This window comes from Notamacropus eugenii, chromosome 5 (genome assembly GCF_028372415.1).
Source record: "Notamacropus eugenii isolate mMacEug1 chromosome 5, mMacEug1.pri_v2, whole genome shotgun sequence".
NCBI lineage: Eukaryota > Metazoa > Chordata > Mammalia > Diprotodontia > Macropodidae > Notamacropus > Notamacropus eugenii.
Window position 1 is genome coordinate 88,745,960 of NC_092876.1, and position 21,402 is coordinate 88,767,361.

Here is a 21,402-nt window from a genome sequence, read left to right on the forward strand (position 1 = left end):
GAATGGTGTAATGGAAACCTAGAGAGGAGAGACTATCCAGGAGAAGAGGGCACTCCTTTCTCACACATGCTCAGCTCACATAAACTGCTCTCACTCATCCACACTCCCTCCTTTCTCTCACACACACTCTCCTGACACATACACTCCCTTCACACACTTCCCTCAAACATACGCTTCCCTCACAACTGCCCCTCCCCCTCATAATACTCTCCTCATTCACAGGCCATCTATACTTCCTGCACACAAATATATACTCCCCTCTCACACTCGCTCCCCCTCTCACTAACAATTCACCTCCCCCACCCTCCTAAATTTCCCCCTAGATGCTAAATCCCCAGCTGAGTTTTACTGATGAAAATGGGCGCAGGCTGAGTCTGTGGGCTGGGGCTGGGGGTGGGGGGGAACTTTTGGTTCTGGGGAAGGGAAAGGGGGATCGAGTTACAGGCCCTAAAGAGCAGCCCTGGTCCCCCTCTTCCTAATGAGAACCAGCTGTGGCCCCAAAACTGGTGCAGGGGGAGGGGAGAGGGAAGAAAGAACCAACTGGTGGTGAGTCAGGAGGACAGACTGAGAGATGGAGCAGATTGGGGACAGTCTTAGGATGAAGGGGGTGGAGTGTCACCATAGATCCAAGAGAATGAGAAAACCATGTTCCCACCTGGGAGAAGGTGGGGAAGAAGTTGGGGAAGTTGGAGATGCTACCGCAGGCAGTGAGAGGGGTGGTCCCAGAGCCAGGCCCGAAGGACCAGAGGTCAGGGATGTATAACCACTGAACTGACTGACTGCATGTAGCTCGCAGCCATGTGTTTGGCTATGTCTGTGTGTGTCTGTGTGTGGCGTAGCCATATATATATGAGCATATTTTTGAGAGTCCATGTGTGCATGTATTTTGTCTCTTTATGTCTCTGTGCTGTGTATATTAATCTGTGTACAAAAAAAAATGTACAAATATGCCTGTGGTCCTTTGTGGTACCCCAGTTCTGCCAGGCCTGTGGGCCAAGTAACTCGACCCCAAAGCCTTGCTAGGCCATCCAACCACCCAACCATGCCTGACCTCTCCTCTGCATTCCTCACAGGATCAGGGAGTCAGAGTCAGAGGCAGGGCCAGAGCTGGAGCAGGAGCAGGAGCAGGCACTGGAGTCAGGCCTGGAGCCATCCCTGACATGGAGCTGGAGTCAGAGCAGGAGTCTGAGCTGGTTGCTCCCCACCCCTCTATGGGTCCAAGATCCCCCCGACCCTTCTCACTGCTGCCACTGCTGCTGCTGCTTCTGGGGGCACAGGCACCTGGAGCACAGGGCCAGGCAGGCAGCCTGGACCTGCAGATCGATGAGGAGCAGCCAGCCGGCACGCTGATTGGGGACATCAGCGCTGGGCTGCCTGCAGACACAGCAACTCCCCACATGTACTTCATCTCTGCCCAGGAGGGCAGCGGTGTGGGCACAGACCTAGCCATAGATGAGCAGAGTGGTGTGGTGCGAACTGCCCGAGTTCTGGATCGAGAACGCCGAGACCACTACCAATTCACTGCAGTCACCCCAGACGGTGCCACCGTGGAGGTCACAGTACGTGTTGCTGACATCAATGACCATGCACCTGCCTTCCCAAAGGCTCGTGCTAGCCTTCAGGTGCCAGAGCACACAGCCCCTGGCACTCGTTACCCCCTGGAGCCTGCCCATGATGCTGATGCTGGTCATCTGGGTACCCAGGGCTATGCACTGTCTGGGGAAGGAGCTGGCCAGGCTTTCCAATTGGAAACACGTCCTGGCCCTGATGGCTCTCCTGTGCCTGAGCTGGTGGTCAGTGGGGAGCTGGACCGTGAGAACCGCTCACACTACACTCTGCGACTAGAAGCTTATGATGGTGGGGCACCCCCTAGGCGGGCCCAAGCCCTGCTGGATGTGACACTGGTGGACATCAACGACCACGCCCCTACCTTCAACCAGAGCCGATACCGGGCAGTAGTGTCTGAAAGCCTACCCCCTGGCAGCCCAGTCCTACAGGTATTCGCTGCTGATGCTGATGCTGGGGCCAATGGAGCTGTGACCTATGAAATCAATCGACGGCAGAGTGATGGGGACGGCCCCTTCTCTATTGATGCCCACACAGGGCTGCTGCGTCTTGAGCGGCCACTGGACTTTGAGCAGAGGCGTGTTCATGAGCTGGTGGTCCAGGCCCGTGATGGGGGTGCTCATCCTGAAGTGGGCTCAGCTTTTGTCACTGTGCATGTGCGTGACTCCAATGACAACCAACCCACCATGACCATCATCTTCCTTAGTGAGGATGGCTCCCCTCGTGTGTCTGAGGGTGCACAGCCGGGCCAGTTGGTAGCTCGAATCTCTGTGTCTGACCCAGATGATGGTGATTATGCACATGTCAATGTATCCCTGGAGGGTGGTGATGGGAAGTTTGCCCTGACCACCCAGGATAGTGTTATCTACCTGGTGTGCGTGGCTCGGCGGCTAGACCGAGAGGAGCAAGATGCCTATGAGCTTCGGGTCACTGCTACTGATTCTGGTTCCCCTCCACTGCGTGCAGAGGCTGCCTTTGTTCTTCATGTTACAGATGTCAATGACAATGCACCAGCTTTTGATCGCCTGCTCTACCAGCCTGAGCCTCTCCCTGAGGTTGTGCTCCCTGGCAGTTTTGTGACCCGAGTCACTGCTCGTGACCCTGACCAGGGACCCAATGGCAATGTGGCCTATAGCATTATGCCTGGACCTCATGCCCATTGGTTTGCTATTGATGCAGTTACGGGAGTAATTACCACAGCTGCCCCACTGGACTATGAGCTTGAGCCACGACCACAGTTAACGGTACTGGCCACTGATGGAGGACAACCAGCTTTGTCTTCCACAGCCGTGGTCAACGTAGTCCTGCAAGACGTGAACGACAACGAACCTGTGTTCAAGAGGACCTTCTACAATGCTTCTCTGCCCGAGGGCACAGCCCCTGGCACCTGCTTCCTACAGGTGGGGTCCTGGAAGCTTGGGGGAGGCACATGGGAAGTCTGAAGGAAGGATTTGCGGTAGGAGGGGAGGGATGGTAGCAGTAAAGCAGAGATTGGCCTGAGGGTCAAAAGGATGTGGGCAGTGATAGAACTACAAGTAACAGTTGCTAGGGGGAAGGGGAGTAAAATAATCCTTTCTGTGTCTTTAGCCTGTCTTAGGACCCCTGTCCTTCTCCCTCCTACTTCAAATCAATTCCACAAACATATCTTAAGTACATCCCATGAGCCAGACACTTTGTGAAATGTTGACAATACAAATTAAAAAGCAAATTGGTCATTGTTTCCCATTAGTCGATACATGTTTTTTTAAGGAGGGAAAGAGGCCTGGGGTGGGGAATGTGGATTTGGGGAAGACTTTATGGTTGGAAAAAGCCCCTGAACTGAGCCATGGAGTAAGATAAGAATTCTGGGATGCTCAAGACAGGAGATGAACTGCCAAGTTCAAGGAACTCCTACCTACCAGTCTCATTTTGCTGGCTGGAAGGTAGAGTACATAAAAAGGAGCAATTTGAACCAAGTCAGGAAAGGTCATTTGGAGCCAGATTATAATGGTATTTAAATGCCAGGCTAAGGCGTGTGTATTCAGTCGTGGGAGGAGTTAAGATTGACTGAAGGTTTTGAGAAGGAGAGTGACATGGTTTGTCATTCCTATGATTTAGGAAAGTTTTGGCAGTTGTATCAAGAGTGGTTGGGGGAGGAGATTGGAAGGAGGAAAACTAATAAGGAGGTTAGGACAATAGTCCAAGCCTGAACTAGGGTGTGGCTCTGAGAATGAAAAAAAGGGGATAAAAGCAAGAGGTGATGTGGAGGCAGAATAAACCAGACTTGGCATCTAGTTGGATACAGGGGTGAGGGAAAGTGAAAGCATGACCTGATCAGGGAGGATATTGGTAGATAGGATGTTGATTCAGTTTCTGAACAGAAATAGGGAAATGTTAAGGAATTTTTTAGAGGGAAGGTAGTTCTCTTTGATCAAAATAATAACAAGAAATAACACTTATATAGTACTTTGCGGCTTATAACATGCTTTCCAAACCTTGTCTCATTTGACATGTTAAATTTGAGATGTTGATGGGACTACTGGAGGGAGGTGTTTATCGAGCAGCTAAGGATGTGAGATTTAAGTGTAGGAGACAGACAAAGGCTGGAGAAGAAGAGATCACCAAGGGAGAGAATTTAGAGGAAAGAGATTCGTTCCCAGGACCGAGCTTTGAGAGTATTTGAGGAGTAGCTAGATAGATAAAAGGAGAACTAGGAGAGAGGAGAGTTATGTAATTCTAGGAAAGAAGTGTGATATCATGGGGAAAGGATTAGATTTAGAGTCAGAGGACTTGGATTTGAATCCAGACTTTGCCATGTAAGGGCCTGTGTTACCTTGAGCAAGTCATTTGACCTCTCTGACTTCAGTCTCCCTATCTAAAATGAAAGGTTTGGATAAGATGACCTCTAATATCTCTTTAAGCTCTAAATCCTGTGATCCCATGATTCTGTTCAGGAGGAGATTATTGACAATGTCAAAAGTAGAAGATAGATCAAGTAGGATGAGGGCTGAGAAAAGATCATCAGATTTAGCAATCTGGATGTCATTAGTAGCATTTGAGAAAGTGGTTTCAAAGTCCAAAGGATGAATGAGAACAGGAAGGAAAGACTGAAGTCAGGGAGGCAGAGCACAGATCTCAGCTGATACTGATAGAGCTGTCCAGAAATGGAGCAGGTGCCTCAGGAGGTAGTGAGCTGCACATCCCTAGAGATCTTAAAGCAAACACTGGCTAACCTCTTAGGAATCTAGGAGAGAAGATTCTTGTTCCAATTCACATTAGATTCGATCTTTTCTGAGGTTCCTTCCATTTCGAAGACTCTGGCATCCTGATTCAGTTAAGAGACTGTTGCAATACCAGAGGTGATGAAGGACTTACCTAGAGTGGCAGCACCTATGGAAGGAGAGACCAATAATATCCAGTATTTATTTAGCACTTTACAAATATTGTCTCATTTGATCCTCAGAACAATCTTGGGAAGTAGGTGCTGTAATTATCCCCATTTTACAGATGAGGAAACTGAGGCTGAGAGTAGTTAACTGACTTGGCCAGAATCACAGAATTATAAGTGGCTAAGCAAGGGTTTAAATTCAGGCCCTTCTTGACTCTAAGTCCAGCACATTCCCCTCTGTGCTACTACCTCTCTAATCTCTAGCAGATACTAAAGATATTACAAGGAATGAATCAAATGGACTCGGAGACTGGTGAGCAGTAAGCAACAAAGATGGAGGAGAAGGGGTCACTGGAAAGATGGTGATGCCTTCTTGATAGTAACCATCCTAACAGTCACTGGCATTTACATAGTAAGACAGCTACGTAGTGCTGTGGAAAGAGTATGGAACTGGGAGCCAAAAAGACACAGTCTCAAATCCCATCTCAATTACTTCCTTAGTTACATGACACTTTAAGCTCTTGTAGTCTCAGTTTCTTCATCTGTGAAGTAAGGTGAAAAATGGCACCTTACCTCCCAAGGTTGTTGAGAGTCAAACGAGGTGACTTATGGAAAGCACTTTGCAGACCTTAAAAAAAATGCTAAATGTCAGCCACTATCCTTAGAGCTTTGAAGTTAGCAAGGACAGCTAGGTGACTCAGTAGATAGAATGCTGGGCTGAGAGTCAGGAATACCTGAGTTCAAACCTAGCCTCAGACCCTGGACAAGTCACTTACCCCTATTTGCCTCAGTTTCTTTGTTGGTGAAATGAGCTGCAGAATGAAGTGGCAAACCACTGCAGTATCTTTGCCAAGAAAACCAAAAAATGGATTGAACTACAAAATTTACAAAGTGCTTTATGTATATAATCTCATTCAAGCATCATAACAATCCTGTGAGGTAGCTCCAGCAAGTATTATAATCTCCATTTTATAAGTGAAGAAACTGAAGGGTTAAAGGACTTGATGGCATTCATACAGGCAAGACCTGAACCAAGCTCTTCCTGATACCACTACTTTCTACTACAGGGCACTGACTCTCTATTGTTGTTGCTGGTCAGTCCCGTCTGATTCTTTATGGCTCCATTTGGGGTTTTCTTGGCAAAGGTACTAGAGTGCTTTGCCATTTTCTTCTACAGCTCATTTTTTACAGATGGAGAAACTGAGGCAAGCAGGGTTAAGTGCCCACGATCACACAGCTAAGAAGTGTCTAAAGCCAGGTTTGAACTCAGATCTTCCTGACTCTAGGCCTGGCACTCTACCTGCTGAACCACCTAGGTGTCCTGATATTTAGACAGGAATTTAGATTTAGAGATCACATTTTCCAGTCCCCTCATTTTACATGCGAGGTACAGAAGCATTAAGACACTTGCCCAAGATTACCCAGATTTTAAAGAGCAAAGCCATAGTTCAAATTCTGTATCTGGCACCCTTGCTAGAAGTGAAGAGTATCTCTCCCTTCCCCAAAAGCTAACTGTCCTTGGTTGGAGAGATTCAGACAGAAATGCTCATTTCTTTGGTCCCTTTAAAGACCACCTGGTAACTTTCTAGAACACAAAAAGTAGATCTCACCTCATTGGTCCTGTCTGCCAACAAAACAACAATATGCAACAATAATAACCAGCATTTATACGGCATTTTAAAGTTTGCAAAATCACAAATATTAACTCACTTTCCCCTTCAAAACAACCCTGGGAAGTAGATGCTATTACTCTCCCTATTTTACATATGGGAAAACTGGAGCAGGCAAAGACTGAGTAATTTATCCAGGTTCATTCAGATAGTAAATAATTGAGAGGGGCTTTGAACTCAGGTTTTCTCGATTTCAGGCTTAGTGCTCTATCCACTGCACCACCTAGCTGTCTATCAAGGAAAAGGGTACTGAATGGGGTTGAGCTTCTGAGGTTTTGATGCCTAAGTAATCTAGGTCATTAAAGAGACATTGTCCCCAAAGGGAGCCTGTCATTTGCTTATACAGTATTGCGCTTTGGAGACCCCAAAGTCATAGTGGGGAGTTTAGAGGAGGAAGGAAGAAGCCAATCAGTCCATCAATCAAAAATCTTTTATCCTGTGCCTTCTAGGTGCCAGGAGCTGTGCTAGGTACTGAGACTCAAAGACAAAAATGAAATAGCCCCTGCCCTCAAGTGGCTTACATCCTATCCCAGGAGACTCTATGGTGTGTGTGTGTGTGTGTGTGTGTGTGTGTGTGTGTGTGTGTGTGTGTGTGTGTGTGTGTGTGTGTGTGTGTGTGGATATGGATAGTTATGTGGTATACTGGATAGAGTGCTGGGCCTGGAGTCAGAAGGACTGATCTTTTCTCTTTTCCTTAATAGTATTTTTACTCCAATTACATGTAAAGATAGTTTTCAATATTCATTTTTGCAAAATTTTGAGTTCCAAATTTTTCTCTCTCCCTTCCTCCTGCTTCCCAAAGACAGCAAGCAATCTGATATAGGTTATACATGCACAATCATGTTAAACATATTTCCACATTAGTCATGTTGTGAAAGCAGAATCAGAACAAAAGGGAAAAACCACGAGAAAGAAAAAACAAAAAAAGTGAAAATCGTATGCTTCCGTCTGCATTCAGACTCCATAGTTCTTTCTCTGGATGTGGTTAGCATTTTCCATCACGAGTCTTTTGGAATTGTCTTAGATCATTGTATTGTTGAGAAGAACTAAGTCCATCATAGTTGATCATCGCACAATGTTGCTATTACTGTGTATACTGTTCTCCTGGTTCTGTTCACTTAATTCAGCATCATTTCAGTTTCCAGGTTTTTCTGAAATCTGTCTGCTCATCATTTCTTATAGCACAATACTATCTCATCACAATTATATACCACAACTTGTTCAGCCATTCCCCAGTTGATGGGCATCCCTTCAATTTCCAATTCTTTACCACCACAAAAAAAAAAAAAGAGCTGGCATATTTTGTATATGTGGGTCCTTTTCCCTTTTTTATGATCTCTTTGGGATACAAAACTAGTAGGAGTATTGCTGGATCAATGGGTATGCACAGTTTTATAGCCTTTGGGGCATAATTTCAACTTACTCTCCAGAATGGTTGGATCAGTTTCACAATGCCACTAACTATGCATTAGTGTTCCAGTTTTCTCACATCTTCTCCAGCATTTATCATTTTCATTTTCTGTCATATTAGCCAATCTGATAAGTGTGAGGGTAGCACCTCAGAGTTGTTTTAATCTGCATTTCTCTATAGTGATTTAGAACACTTTTTCTTACGATTATAGATAGCTTTAATTTCTTCCTCTGAAAACTGCTTGTTCATATCCTTTGACCATTTATAAATTTGGAAATGACTTGTATTGTTATAAATTAGACCCAGTTCTCTATATATTTTAGAAATAAGACTCATCTTCTTGAATTCAAATATGGCCTTAGATGGTTCCTAGTTTTGTGACCCTGGGCAAGCCATTTGACCATTTGCCTCAGTTTCCTTATCTGTAAAATGTACTGGAGAAGGAAATGACAGACCACTCCAGTATTAAATGGGGGTCACAAAGAGTTGAAAACAACTGAACAACAACAAATATATATGTGTGTGTGTGTACACATACACATATACATACATATATGCATATTAAAATGTATAATGTTCAAAAAAATTCGAAGTAGTTTTGAGACAGAGGCTTTAGCACCAGGAGGAATCACAAAAAGATCATTAAGACCAACTTCCCTGCTTTCCTTCAAGAGTTAGGTCAAATCTCACCTTCTGAAAGAGACCTTTCCCAGCCCCTCCAGCTGCTTATGCTTTCCCCTCTGAGATTATATTATATATCAACCCTGTATATAGTTAGTTAAGTATTGTTTCCTCTCCCAGAATGTATGTTTCTTTGGGACAGGAACTGTTTTTCCCTTTGTATCCCCAGCATCTAGCAGAGGACCATGTGCATAGTAAGAAAGCTTACTAAATGCTGATTGACTGACTGACAAAGGATGGGAAGGCTTCTAATTTGGGGGAGAAGGGAGGCATTTTTGGATGGGTTTTTTGATTTTTCATTCCTGGACTCACTTCCTAGTCTGCTCTCTTCCTGACTCCTACAGGATTCAGGGTTTGACTACCTGTTCCCCTTCTTATCTACCCCTTTCACTGTCCCCCAATATCATCTTCCCAAGTGACTCCACACACACACCTTGATCCTCATAGTCAGTCAGTCTTCAAGTTCTCTTGATTCTTTAGCTGTATTTACCCTTAGATTAAAGTCCTCTCTAGTTGCTTCTTCTGACATCAGTACAGCCAGACTTGCTGTCTTTGAGCTCCTCCAGCCTTTCTAGTTACATCCTCTACCTCATTTTTTTAAGTCTCATTCAGTCCTCTACCTCACCCCTTTTCTGTTCTCTGGGCTCACTGGCCCATTGATAATAATGGTTCCTTTCTGTCTCTGTCCCCCTACTTCCTTACCTGAAGAGAAGAGGATGATGCACAATGGAGAACATGGGGTCATTGGGAACATGGTCCTGAGGCCAGATTCAGAGGGAAGTCCATGTTCATTGACTACTCCTCAGGTGTTTTTCTTCTTCAATTCGACAGAATGTTTTTAAGCATCTGCTCTGTGCTATGGACTATGTGAGGGGGAAAGGTGGTAGCTGGTGCTAAGAATCACAATTTTGACCAGTTTCTTAGTTGTTTTTTGTGTTATATGTTCCTTGGGCTGTCTGGTAAAGCCTATGGACCCCTCTGATCAAATGTTTTTAAATTCATAAAATAAAATACATTGATTACAAAGGAAATCAATTATGTTGAATACAGTTACACATAAATATATGTATATTTGTGTATATATGTATGCATATACATGTATACATACATACATACATATACATATATACATACATACAGAAAGAGAGCAAGTTCACATACCCTAGCATACAAAACCCTTGTTTAGACCCTCCATAAATATTAATTCAGCAGTTGGTACCCTAAATATGAGAACCTGGTTCAGTGACACACTGTTGAAGGGAATTCGTCTTCTTATTTTTACATTTGCACTGTGAATGAAACCAGAAGATCAAAGGAAGTCATGGCTAAAGGGAAGGATGGTCTACAAGTTTTCCCTGGGCAGACAGATAAAAGAACTGACCATGTTGGTTTTATCATGGGTTCAGAAGAAACCAAAATCATCATTTATTGAGCCATTTTTCATTCCATAATGCAGAGCTCATGATGAGCATTGGTGTAGACCCCCAGGAAAGTAAGTGAAACTTATGTGCCAGGTACTGTTCTAAGTGCTGGGGATACACAGACAAAAGTGAAACCTTCTCCACCGTCAGTGAACTTACATTCTATGACAGAAGACATGTATAAACATAGATATATACAAAATATATACAAAGATAAGGAAGTAGAAAGAATTTAGTAAAACTCTGAGGATGTTTAGCCTGGAGAAGCATAAACTAGAGGGGGAGAAGTCACACATGATACCTGTCCTCAAGTATTGGAAGGACTGTCACATGGAAAAAGAATTCAGCTGTCATGTAGCTTGCCCAAAGAACTGTTGGGTTCCCTCACATTGGAAGTCTTTAAGCAGAGATTGGCTAATGACCTCAGCCTCTCATGGAGATACCTTTCATGAATGGTTTAGGCTAGATGCCTGCTGAGGCCCCTTCTAGCTTTCTGCAGTTCTGTGATTCTGCTTTGTTCCGATTGGCCTCAGAGGGGGAAACTAGGAGCAAGTAGTGGAGGTTACAAAGAGGCAGACTTGGGCCTCATGTCAGGAAAAACTTCCTCACAATTAGAAGAATTATTTGAAAAATGGAATGGAATGACACAGGAATTGGTATATTACCACACATTAGATGTCTTCAGGCAAAGGTAGGATGACCACTTGACAGATGTGCCATGGTGGATACATCTATGGAGGGACAGATTGGACTAAGTGGCCTCTGGTCTCTTCCATCTCAGATTCTGTGATGTAATAGCATCATCACCTAAAACAGCAAGAAGAAGTGGAGAGAAAAACCAAGTCCATAGAAAGCTCAGCAAGAGTCCCACTCAACAAGTACTTGTTGCGCATCAACAAGTATTTATGAAAAGTAATTTAAGAATATCTCAAAGCACCAATTGATTCAGTGTATTTTCTTAATCCATAAGGCAAAGAAAATAGAGATATACTAGGATGACAGTAAAATTATAATATCTACTGTAATTATATAGATATTTAAAGTACATTTGCACAGATGGGAGAAATTAAATTACAAAAAGTCCTTTTTTGTGTCAATTGATGTTCCTGGTTCTTCCTTATAGCATTGTCAAGTCAACAAGTATTTATTAAGCACTTGTTCTGTGTCAAACACTGTTCTAGGTATCGGGAATGAAGCGGAATAAACAAATAAGAAAACAGTCCTTACTTTCAAGGAGCTTGGAGTCTAACAAGGGAAACAATAAGTGCAAGTAGAGGAATATACAAAATAAGTATAAATAAATGCAAGGTATTTGAATACAAAGATAGTTTGGGAGGGAGGGCACTAGCAGGTATGGGAAATCAGTAAACTATGAAAAAGATGGTGATTCTTAAGCTGCATCTTGAAGAAAGAGGGAAATCATATGAGAGAGACGTGAGGAAGGAATGCATTTTAGACATAGGGGATGGCCAATGCAGAGGTACGGAGATGGGAAATTGAGGCCCATGACTGAAGAACAGAGAAAGAGAAGGCCAGTTTGGAGAATGTACAGAGTGTGGGAAGGGGAGGAATTAAGCCAGAACATCCTAAGAGCACTTAGGGATGAAATGAAGCACAACAAACACATAAAAAATGGAAAGTATCTGTCAAGAGTTCTACACTGATCTCTACTCTCCACATCTCTACGTATCAAAGACAGTGAAGCTACCACATGTAGACTCTCACAGTCCAGTGTACTATGGGAGGCTGTGGAAATGGTTATAACAAGGACAAAGGTGGGAAATTATCAACCCTAGACCAAGTATGTGCAAAGGAAGTCTGTGTTGAACACTATTTTAAGGATGTTGAAAGATCAATTTTCAAGATATCTGAAAAGTGGGAGAATACCACATGCCTTGAAGAAAAAAACAGTTATTCCTACCCAAAAAAAGTACTTGAGAAAATATCAATCATTTTTCACCCGTAGATCTACTCTCCCATCCTTACAAAATCTATATGAGAATAGTCTACCCACTCATCAAAAGCATCCTTGACGAAAGTATGAAAAGGGAACAGCCAGGCTTTCACAAAGGAAATTCTAAAACAAAGCAAATATTTCCAAACACTTAATTAACTGAAAAGTTTAGAGAATTCAGGATCAAATTGTGCTTACATTCTGTTGACTATAAAAAAATATTTAATTTGAGAGAGCAAAACGATGTTTTAAAGGGTCTCTTCAAGGGTGTCAAACGTGTATATTAAGCACATGATTCCTTGAAAGATTTAACAACTGAGATAACTTTTGTTCATTAACCCTCTGATTCTTAATAACAAGCCAGGCAGAAAGTGGGGAGAAATATGTTTGTCAGAGGTAATTATCATCTAGAAAGAAAATCAGTTCAGAGTCCACATGGAAGAAGAGTTCCCTACAGATGCTCCTGTTTGCAGCTAACCTTGTGCTGGATGCATCAATGCTATAATGTCTCAGAGTCTCTTAAGTGAAATCAGAGTTTGGCCTTGAAGGAACCTTCCACAAGGGAAAAAACAAGTTGATAAAGAATGGCCCCTGTCCAGACTATAATATGCAGTTCTATGAACAATCCCTAGAGCTGAACCATTAGTAAATAGTATAAGAATCTTGGCTAGACACTGTAAAAAGACTCAGATTTGGAAAGGAAGAGGAGAGCAGGCTGGATTATCTTTGGGAAATGCTTTTAATGACTCTAACTTCTCCCTGAAACAAAGACCTGTCTTTGAAATAACTCTGTTTTTCTGGTGATGTTTATATGGCCTTGAGTCAAGGGATGTCATAGTCTCCAAAGAGTTAAAACTTCAGGTCATCCAGAGGACAGTGGGGAAGACGCACCTTGGACCAGACAAAGCTACAATTTATTGCCAATGAAAGACTCTGATAGAATGTAAAGTCCTTGAGGACAGGGTTTGTTTTCCTTTTTTGTCTTTGAATTCTCAACCTAGTACAATGTTTCAGCACATAGGAAGGTGCTAACTTGGTTGTTGTGTTTGTCCTTCATTCTGGAAGAGGACCATGACATCAAGATGATGACATGACTTGCAGTTGACTTTGATTTGAGTGAGGGAGGGCTGTGCGAGGTCACCAACCTCACTTTCTCCTCCAGAGCCATCTGAGGTCCAGTGGCATGATATTCATCGGGACAACTGGAGATGGCCTAGGAGGCTATGTGAGACCCTGGCCCTTTCAGGCTTTGATCTTATCACAATCTTACTTTGAGTGAGATACACCCATTCAATGAATAGGCTTCTTTAAGTTACTGAAGGGATGGCCCTTTTAATCAAAAAAAAAAAAATCAAATTGGGAGGGAAAGACCCTCAGGGTTCCTGGGTTAAAAAGAAGGAATTACTATTTAGTTATTACATCCACTCTGTTCTAGGTGGGTGGGGACTTGTTGTCCAGTCTATGAACTCCAGAGTGAATTGGGTTTAAGGCTTGATCCTTGAGCAAGAAATGTAGCCAGTAAACCCAGAGGAAAAAAGGCAGTGTACTTGTTGATTCTGTCAACTTGTTTTTCCCTGTGTAGATGGGTTATTGAACAATTATACAAATGAAGAGTTGTAAAAGATAGCACCAGAACTGAAAGGGACCTTCAGTGTTAAAGGGTACAACCGCCTCATTTTACAGATTGAGAAAATTTGTATAGATGAGGAAACTGAGGCACAGAGAGGTTGTAACTTACTCAAGGTCACCTCGCTGCTAAGTATCTGAGGCAGCATTTGACCCCAGAGCTTCATGATTCCTAGTCCAGTGCTGGAACTGTTATTATTTGGATATGACCAGTATGGAATGAGACTCTGTAATTATTGGGGTTTCATGAGCAGACATGGCCTATGTATCAATTTGTTTGACTTGACTCTTACTGATTACAAGGAAAGGTTCTATCCAGTCAATCAGTCAACAAGCAGGAAGTGGGGGGTGGGTAAATGGGAAGTAAATGGTATTTTTTGAAAGGATGGTGGAGAGAAGAGAAAGAGAGAGAGAGAGACAGAGAGACAGAGACAGAGAAAGAGAGATAGAGAGAGAGAGACAGGCAGACAGAGAGACACACAGAGAGAGAGAGAGAGAGAGAGAGAGAGAGAGAGAGAGAGAGAGAGAGAGAGAGAGAGAGAGAGAGAGAGAGAGAGGGAGAGAGAGATGGGAAGGGAAAAAAGAAGAGTATCAACAAAATACTTTGAAAAAAGAAACTAAAAGAGAAATATTTAACCAGGAAAGAAGGTGAAGCAATCACAAAATGAGAGTGAGGCAGAACTGATTCCATTGTCAGGAAGTGTAGAGGAAGGCCTCCAGCATGCCCACCCCCCCAGAACATTTAGGGTAGAACATGGACAAGAGTGGGACAGGTTGAGGAGTGGACGGGTGACAATGGAGGGAACACAATGAGATCAGAAGCATCAAAGTAGAAAGGAAGTGGCTTTTGAGCTGAACTTTAAAGGATAGTTAGGAATTTCACAAGTGAAAAGAAAAAGAATGGACAGTCTAGGCATAGGGAACAGTGTTAGTGAAGGCACAGGCTGAAGGAAGTATGTGGCGGGGAAAGAACATAGAGAAAAGAGAAGGCCAAGGCAAGAGCCCTGGGGGATCTCTACATTTGGAGGCTAAGAGAGGGTTCAGTAGAGGCAGACCTTTGTGGGGGAAAGGGGAGTGATGGTTCTCAAAGTCCTACTCTCTAAGTGAAGCAAGCATAGGGCTAGGTGTTAGGGAGGAGGTCACAGCCCCAGATGCAAGCTTCATTTCCCCCCGTTGGTGTGCTAATACATTCATGGGGATGTAGGAATACCTCTTTTTCTGTTGGGGATGACTAGAGGATTTCTGCTTTTGTGATCTCATCTGCTCCTTTACGTTCAGATAGTTCTCTCAATTCTTTTAATCCAGCCCTAACTAATCTTTCTTTTGTCCTCCATCCTCCATCCCTCTTTTGGAATGCCCTACTGTGCCCCTTCCCGCCCAGTGGAATTTTAGGCCATGGTATCCTACTTATCCTTTCTTTGAATCCTTTGAAATCTGCTCTCCCAAAATCTAGGGCACATGGCAGATTATGTCTCACTTTCCTCTTCTAGATCAAAAATTCTAAACTGGTGTGGTCACTTCCCTCTGAGGTTTCCATCATTTCCACCCCAGCAACTAGCTGGTTCCTCCCTATCCGTGAGGATAAGGGCGAGAATGGCAGTTCCCCTCATTGTTTCTTCTTCCTTTTGAAGTGTAAGGCTATCATTAGGGCAAGCCAAAAAAAAATAATTAGCTATTTTGCTTTTGTCAGAGAGAGAGCCCTAGTAGATGTCTAAATATCTGAAGTTCTCTATGATTACTATATTATGCATCCATGAAAGTCTTATGATCTATTTTCCAAACTCTTCCATCTGTTTTCCCTTTCTGTCTAAGTGGTCTGTAGCATTCCCTCCAAGTATGCCCTTCCAGTCATATTTCATTCATGAGTTCCATCCCACCAAGTCCTGTGTAGTCAAATCAACCTCCTTGTATAGGCTGTCCTGTCTCTCTTACTTGCTACTCATATCCTGTGCATTTATGTACGTATATCTGAGGACAGAGTTTCTATTGCTGGCTGTCTTCTTGGTTTTTGTCTCCTATCTTCTGGACTTCTCCACTGGTATTCTTCCTTCATTGTAGGTATTCTTTGTGTTTTCTTGTTTGCTACTTGTAGGTAGGTAATTTTCTCCCTTCTTTTTCAGCTCAAAGCTTATTTATTATGTTTGTTTGTTTTTGGAGGTAGTCAGGGTTTAGTGACTTGCCCAGCATCCCACGGCTAAAGTGTCTGAGTCTGATTTGAACTCAAACCCTCCTGACTCCAAGGCCGCCTCTTGGCTGCCCCTGTTTGATTGTTTGGAAGACGCCACACAGTACCCTCCTGGCCAAGGACATAACATGATGTTTTAAGTCTTGGTACTACCTCATTCATAAAACTTTTCTGATTCTCCTTGTCTTCTTCATCCTCACTATATGTTGTGTTTATTGAAGTGTTTATATGTTGTATCTCTCAGTAGAATGCAGCTTTCTAGTAGTAGATGGAATTTTGTTTTTCGTCATTGTATAAAGAACAGTTATGGCCTATGAGGGGAAGTTAGGTGGTGTGGTGTATTGGGTACTGGACCTGAAGTCAGGAAGACTCATTTTGCTGAGTTCAAGTCTGCCCCCAGACACTTCTAGCTTTGTGACCCTGAGCAAGTCACTTAATCCTGTTTGCCTCAGTTCCTCATCTGTAAAATGATCAGGAGAGGGGAAATAGCAAACCACCCTAATATCTTTGCCAAGAAAACCCCAAATGTGGTCACAAATAATTGGAGATGACTGAAAAACAGTTGAACAATAACAGAAGTGGCCTATGAAGTTGCTGAAGGTAATCTTTCCCTTAGATGGACAATGGGAGAAGAAAATGGGTGGGCATTGGCTAGTTAAGGCATTCTCTGAAACAGCTAGAGTGCAGTCTTAACATAGGCCACCAAGGGGCGCTTCAAACTTGGGCTGCCATAGGATCAGAGCTCAAGGGCTGCAAGATGCCCCAGAGGCCAGCTATCCAATCCCACCTTCACATTTTACAGATGAGGAAACTGAGGCCCAAGGAGGGCCAAAGTCTCACAGTTAGCATTAGAAGTTGGACTTGAAACCAGATCGAATGCCTCTGATTCCAGAGCCAGCGTTTGCCAGGTAGTGCCAGGCTGGCACTCCTTTCCTATTTTGAAGATTGAAGTCACCACCTTGGATCTGGGCTTATACCCGGAAGCATTCCCATCTTCCTGTATCTGCCTGGAATCTCAGCTCATTAGAGCATATAAAATCTAAAGTCACAGTTCTAATCTCCTTCCTGACTTTGGATGCCCCGCCCCCCAAAATAGTAATCATTATAGTTAAGAATAAATTAATGTGATAAGTTACTTATTTAGCTCCTGGCTTCTCCTTGTTCTGGTAAATATTTGAAAAAATCTTCACTATCTCCATGCCCCAATCTTCAGCCAGGGATTCCCAGAGCACCTGAGGAGCCTTTCAAGGAAGCCTGGTCCTGTAGTTTTGTTTTCTAAGACAATAGGTGATAGATGGCTTCACGGCTAGTGAATGACCCAGTCCAGAGAGTCATGCTGAATGGATCAAATATCCACCCAGAGGGAGGTCTCTCAGGGGTTTGTCCTTAGCCCTATTCTGATAAATACATCAGAGATTTGGATAAAGGCATGATTAGGGATAAAGGAATGCTTAATCAAATTAGCCGATGACCTACAGCTGGGAAGAATTAGATGACAGAGGCAGGATCCTAAAACGGGAAAGGGGAGAAATAGCTTCACCAGTATCCATGCTATTCTGGTTATCTGGGTTAGCATTTCATCAGATGATCCAAGGTCAGAGGCGGCTCAGTCTTTTCTCGTGGGTGGCTGATTGCCATCCCTCCCTCCCTCCCTCCAGCTCTGCTCAGCTCCCTGCTATACTTCCTCTGCCTTCTCCAGCTGAGTACTGGCAAGTTTTACTGGTGTTTCCTATTCACATGTGGCTATGGTCTCTGACCCCCCCCCCCTTCCCCCCCCCCCCCCCCCCCCCGCAGATGCTTGAGGTTAAGGGGCAATCCCTTACTTCTTTGTCACAGACAGCTTCTACCCTATATATCCCTGACTCAAGCATATAAACTGATTTCTCTATAGTATGGTACTAAAAAGGAGTCCAGGTTCTTGGCTTTAACAGTAAGACAACTATTGACCTTTTGTGACAGACGTCATGTTCACAGTTCTGGGTAATTCCTCTTGCATTTCTAGTCCCCAGCTGTCACTGTCAAGTTTAGACACTGAAAGGACATGTAGAAGAGAAGACAAGCCTTCCAAAGCAAGTGTCACATTGATATCCCCAGCATTCAGCAGTGAGGCCTTGAATGTGGTAGAAGCTTAATACATCTTGGTTGAAATGATATCATTCAAAACCCCACTCATCAGTCCTGTCCTCCAGAGGTCACAAGGCCCTTACTGTGGGGTTCCAGTCCCCAACCCCAGCCCTTAACCAGGACAGTAGACGGAGAAATAACCAAACACTGAAATCAGAAAGTGGTGCATCCCCTTCCTGCCAAGCCAGTGAGAGGCTGAATTTCCCTGACCATAGGATTAGTTTTCGGTTCTGAAAACATGTCTGTTTCTCTGCTTGACGTTTTGTTTGTTTAGAGTTCGTTTTTGTTTTGTTTTTTTCTTCCCTTTTTTAGAATAGAGCCATGGAATCACAGACTTCTAGATTGAGAGGGTGGCTTAAATGTCATCTGCTCTAGTCTCCCATCCTGTACAAGTTGGCATTTCACAAAAGGAATCATCTGGCCTCTGCTAATGGGCAGGCAAGGAGCCATCATCACCTGAGGCAGCCAGTTTCACTTTGGAATCACAGTGATTGTTCGGAAGTTTTTCCTAAAGTCAGACCTACGTTTGGCTTCTTTGCAATTCCATTCATTTTGCTTGATTATGTATATTTGTTACAAGGGTTTTATGTTTCATTATTTTTCAATAGTGGAAAGAGGTGGCAAGAAAAAAAATTAGATTTTTGTTAACCAAAAAGAAAAAATCTAGCTCTTTCCTCTGGGACCAAACTTAACCATTATGATCCCTCTTCCATCTGACAGCTCTTCATTATTTGTAGGCAGTTTTGAGAACCACCCCTCTTCCCTGCCGTCCTAGGCTAAACAGCCTTGTTTCTTTCAGCCTTTCCTCAGGAAGGTTGTTTGTCCTTTCAAAGGAAGGAAAGAAACAAGCATTTATTGAGTGCTTACTATGTGTCAGAAACTGCACTAAGCATTTTATAACCCTAGCTTCATTTGATCCTCACAACAACCCTGGGAGGCAGGTAGATTTGTAGTCAGCTAAAATAATGGAAGAAATTTTTTTCACATGTTATTTAGCCAGACCTTTCCCTTCTGTTCCTTCATAGTTGAGTTTTTTAACCTGAGTGCAAGCCTTTACATTTTATCCCTATTCTAAGTAGCTAGGTGGTACAGTGGTTAGAGAGTCCAGACCCTTACTAGCTATGTGACCCCCTGGGCAAGCCACTTAATTTGTCTCTCTCAATTTCTTCATCTGTAAAATGGGGGTAATAATAGCATCTATCTCCTAGGATTGCTGTGAGGATAAAATAAGATATTTGTAGAGGACTTTGCAAAGTTTGAAGTCCTACATAAATACTAGCTAGCTTTATTATCATTAAATTTTACCTCATGAGACCCAGACCATCTTTTCAGCTGATTGAAATCATTTTAGATCTTGACTGTCATCAAGCATGCTTCCCAACTATAAGTCACCTGCCAAATTGATAAACATACTATTTGTGCCTAAGTCATTGATAAAAATGTTAAGCAGGCTATGATCCCACAGTTATATCCCTAGAGTACTGAGTATTCCACGAGAAACCTCCCTCTAGGTTGACATCTGTCCATTAATGACTATTTTTTTATTAAATTTTATTTTTTTCAGTTAACAGAAATCTAATTTCCCTTCTTGCCACCTCTCTTCACTATTGAAAAAGAAAGAAAAATAAAAGCCTTGTAACAAATATACACAGTCAATCAAAAGTAAATTCTCCCATGGAGCTGTGTTTAGAAATATACGTATGTATGTATAGCTTACTTAGCATCGTGAGCCAATCACTTCTCCACTGCCAAAAATCAAGCATTTACATGTTTCTTCATGAGATGAATTGTGGTTGGTCGTTGCATCGATCAGTGTTCTTGAGTCCTTCAAGTTGTTTTTCTTTACAATGTTATTAATGTATAATTTTCTCCTGGTTCTGCTCACTTCAGTCACATCTTCTGTTGTGGCAAGTGGCTTTTTAGAGGAAATTGCTTCACAGATACAAGCTTGACTTGGTGCTCTGAGACCTCTTCCTATCCCTGGAGATTCTGTTCCTTTGTTCTCTCCCATGGCTACTTACCTTACCCTAAGATTTGAAAACCCATACCTCTAGTCTAGGGAATCAAGAAATCCTAACTCTCATATCCTTAATTCAGTCAAGGTTGGGGTTAAAATATCTCTGCTGAATGATTAAGGAAATAGTTTAAAAAATCCAGAAGTGGGCAGCCCTTAAGATGCCTGATCATGTGAGCCTGGGGTGGACCTATCCTTCCAATCCAGGTCTGATTCTTGGTAGAAGATGGGGGAAGGGCTTTATTAGTTTAATTTAATTTTTTTGGTTACATTTCAAGTTCCAATATGTTTCCCTCCCTCCCCATTCCAAATTAGAGAAGACCATCATTTGAAATAGATTTATAAATATATACAAAATCATACTAAATGTATTTCTTTTTTCAGTTCTTTCTCTGGAGGTGAATATCTTGTTCATAGGTCCTTTCTAGTTGATTTAAGTATGTCTAGTACTCAGAATAGCATGCTTGTTCACAATTATTCTTCGAACAGTATTGCTGCTAACTGTATACAGTGTTCTCTCGGTTCTGCTCACTTCACTTTTCAGTATTTCATGCAAGTCTTTTCATTTTTTTCTAAAACCAACCTGCTTATTATTTTGTACAGCATAGTAGTATTAAATCACAATCATATCCCACAACTTGTTTAACCATTCCCCAGTTGATAGGCATCCCCTCAATTTCTAGTTCTTTTCTACCACAAAGAGAGTTGCTATAAATAGACCTTCTTTTCCTTTTTCCCTGATTGCATTAGGAAACAGACATCGTAGTGGTATTGCTGAGTCAAATGCTGTACGTAGTTTTGTCACTCTTTGGGCATAATTCCAGATTGCTCTCCAAAATGGTTGGATCAGTTCACAGTTCCACCAACAGTGTATTAATGTCCCAGTTTTTCCACATCCCTTCCAACATTTATCATCTTACTATCATTTTAACCGATCTGATAGGTATGAGATGATATCTCAAGATTGTTTTAGGAGAACAGTTTTTTTTTAGGGGGTTACAGATCGAATGAAGAAGGAGGTGTGTTCTCATGCTTATCCATAGCCACAGATGCCTTAGTTCCCTTTAGGGGTTCTGGTGGTTGGACATAGAAACAAGAGGTGATAAGACAGCAGAAAAACCTTCAAGAAAAGTCACATTTTCCCCTACAGGTAACAGCTACAGATGCAGACAGCGGCCCCTTTGGCCTCCTTTCCTACTCTCTGGGAGCTGGGCTTAGCTCCATAGGTACACCACCATTCCAAATTGACCCCCTCACTGGAGAAGTATGCACATCCCGAAGTCTGGATCGTGATCAAGGACCCCCCAGCTTCGACTTCACTGTCACCGCTGTGGATGGGGTAAGGAGGAAAGACAGGAAAGGGCATTTCTCCTGGTGGGGAGA

At 43.0% G+C, this 21,402-nt stretch overlaps 1 protein-coding gene across 1 annotated transcript in view; it reads left to right on the plus strand.

Annotated features, from left to right (window-relative positions):
* DCHS1 (dachsous cadherin-related 1) overlaps positions 1-21,402 on the plus strand; it is an 84,366-nt gene that overhangs the window by 14,768 nt on the left and 48,196 nt on the right. Inside the window, exons 2-3 of the mRNA XM_072610124.1 lie at positions 1,074-2,966; positions 21,170-21,358. Coding sequence (XP_072466225.1) covers positions 1,161-2,966; positions 21,170-21,358 — 1,995 coding nt within the window. The 5' untranslated portion in view covers positions 1,074-1,160. The remainder of the gene's footprint in view (positions 1-1,073; positions 2,967-21,169; positions 21,359-21,402) is intronic.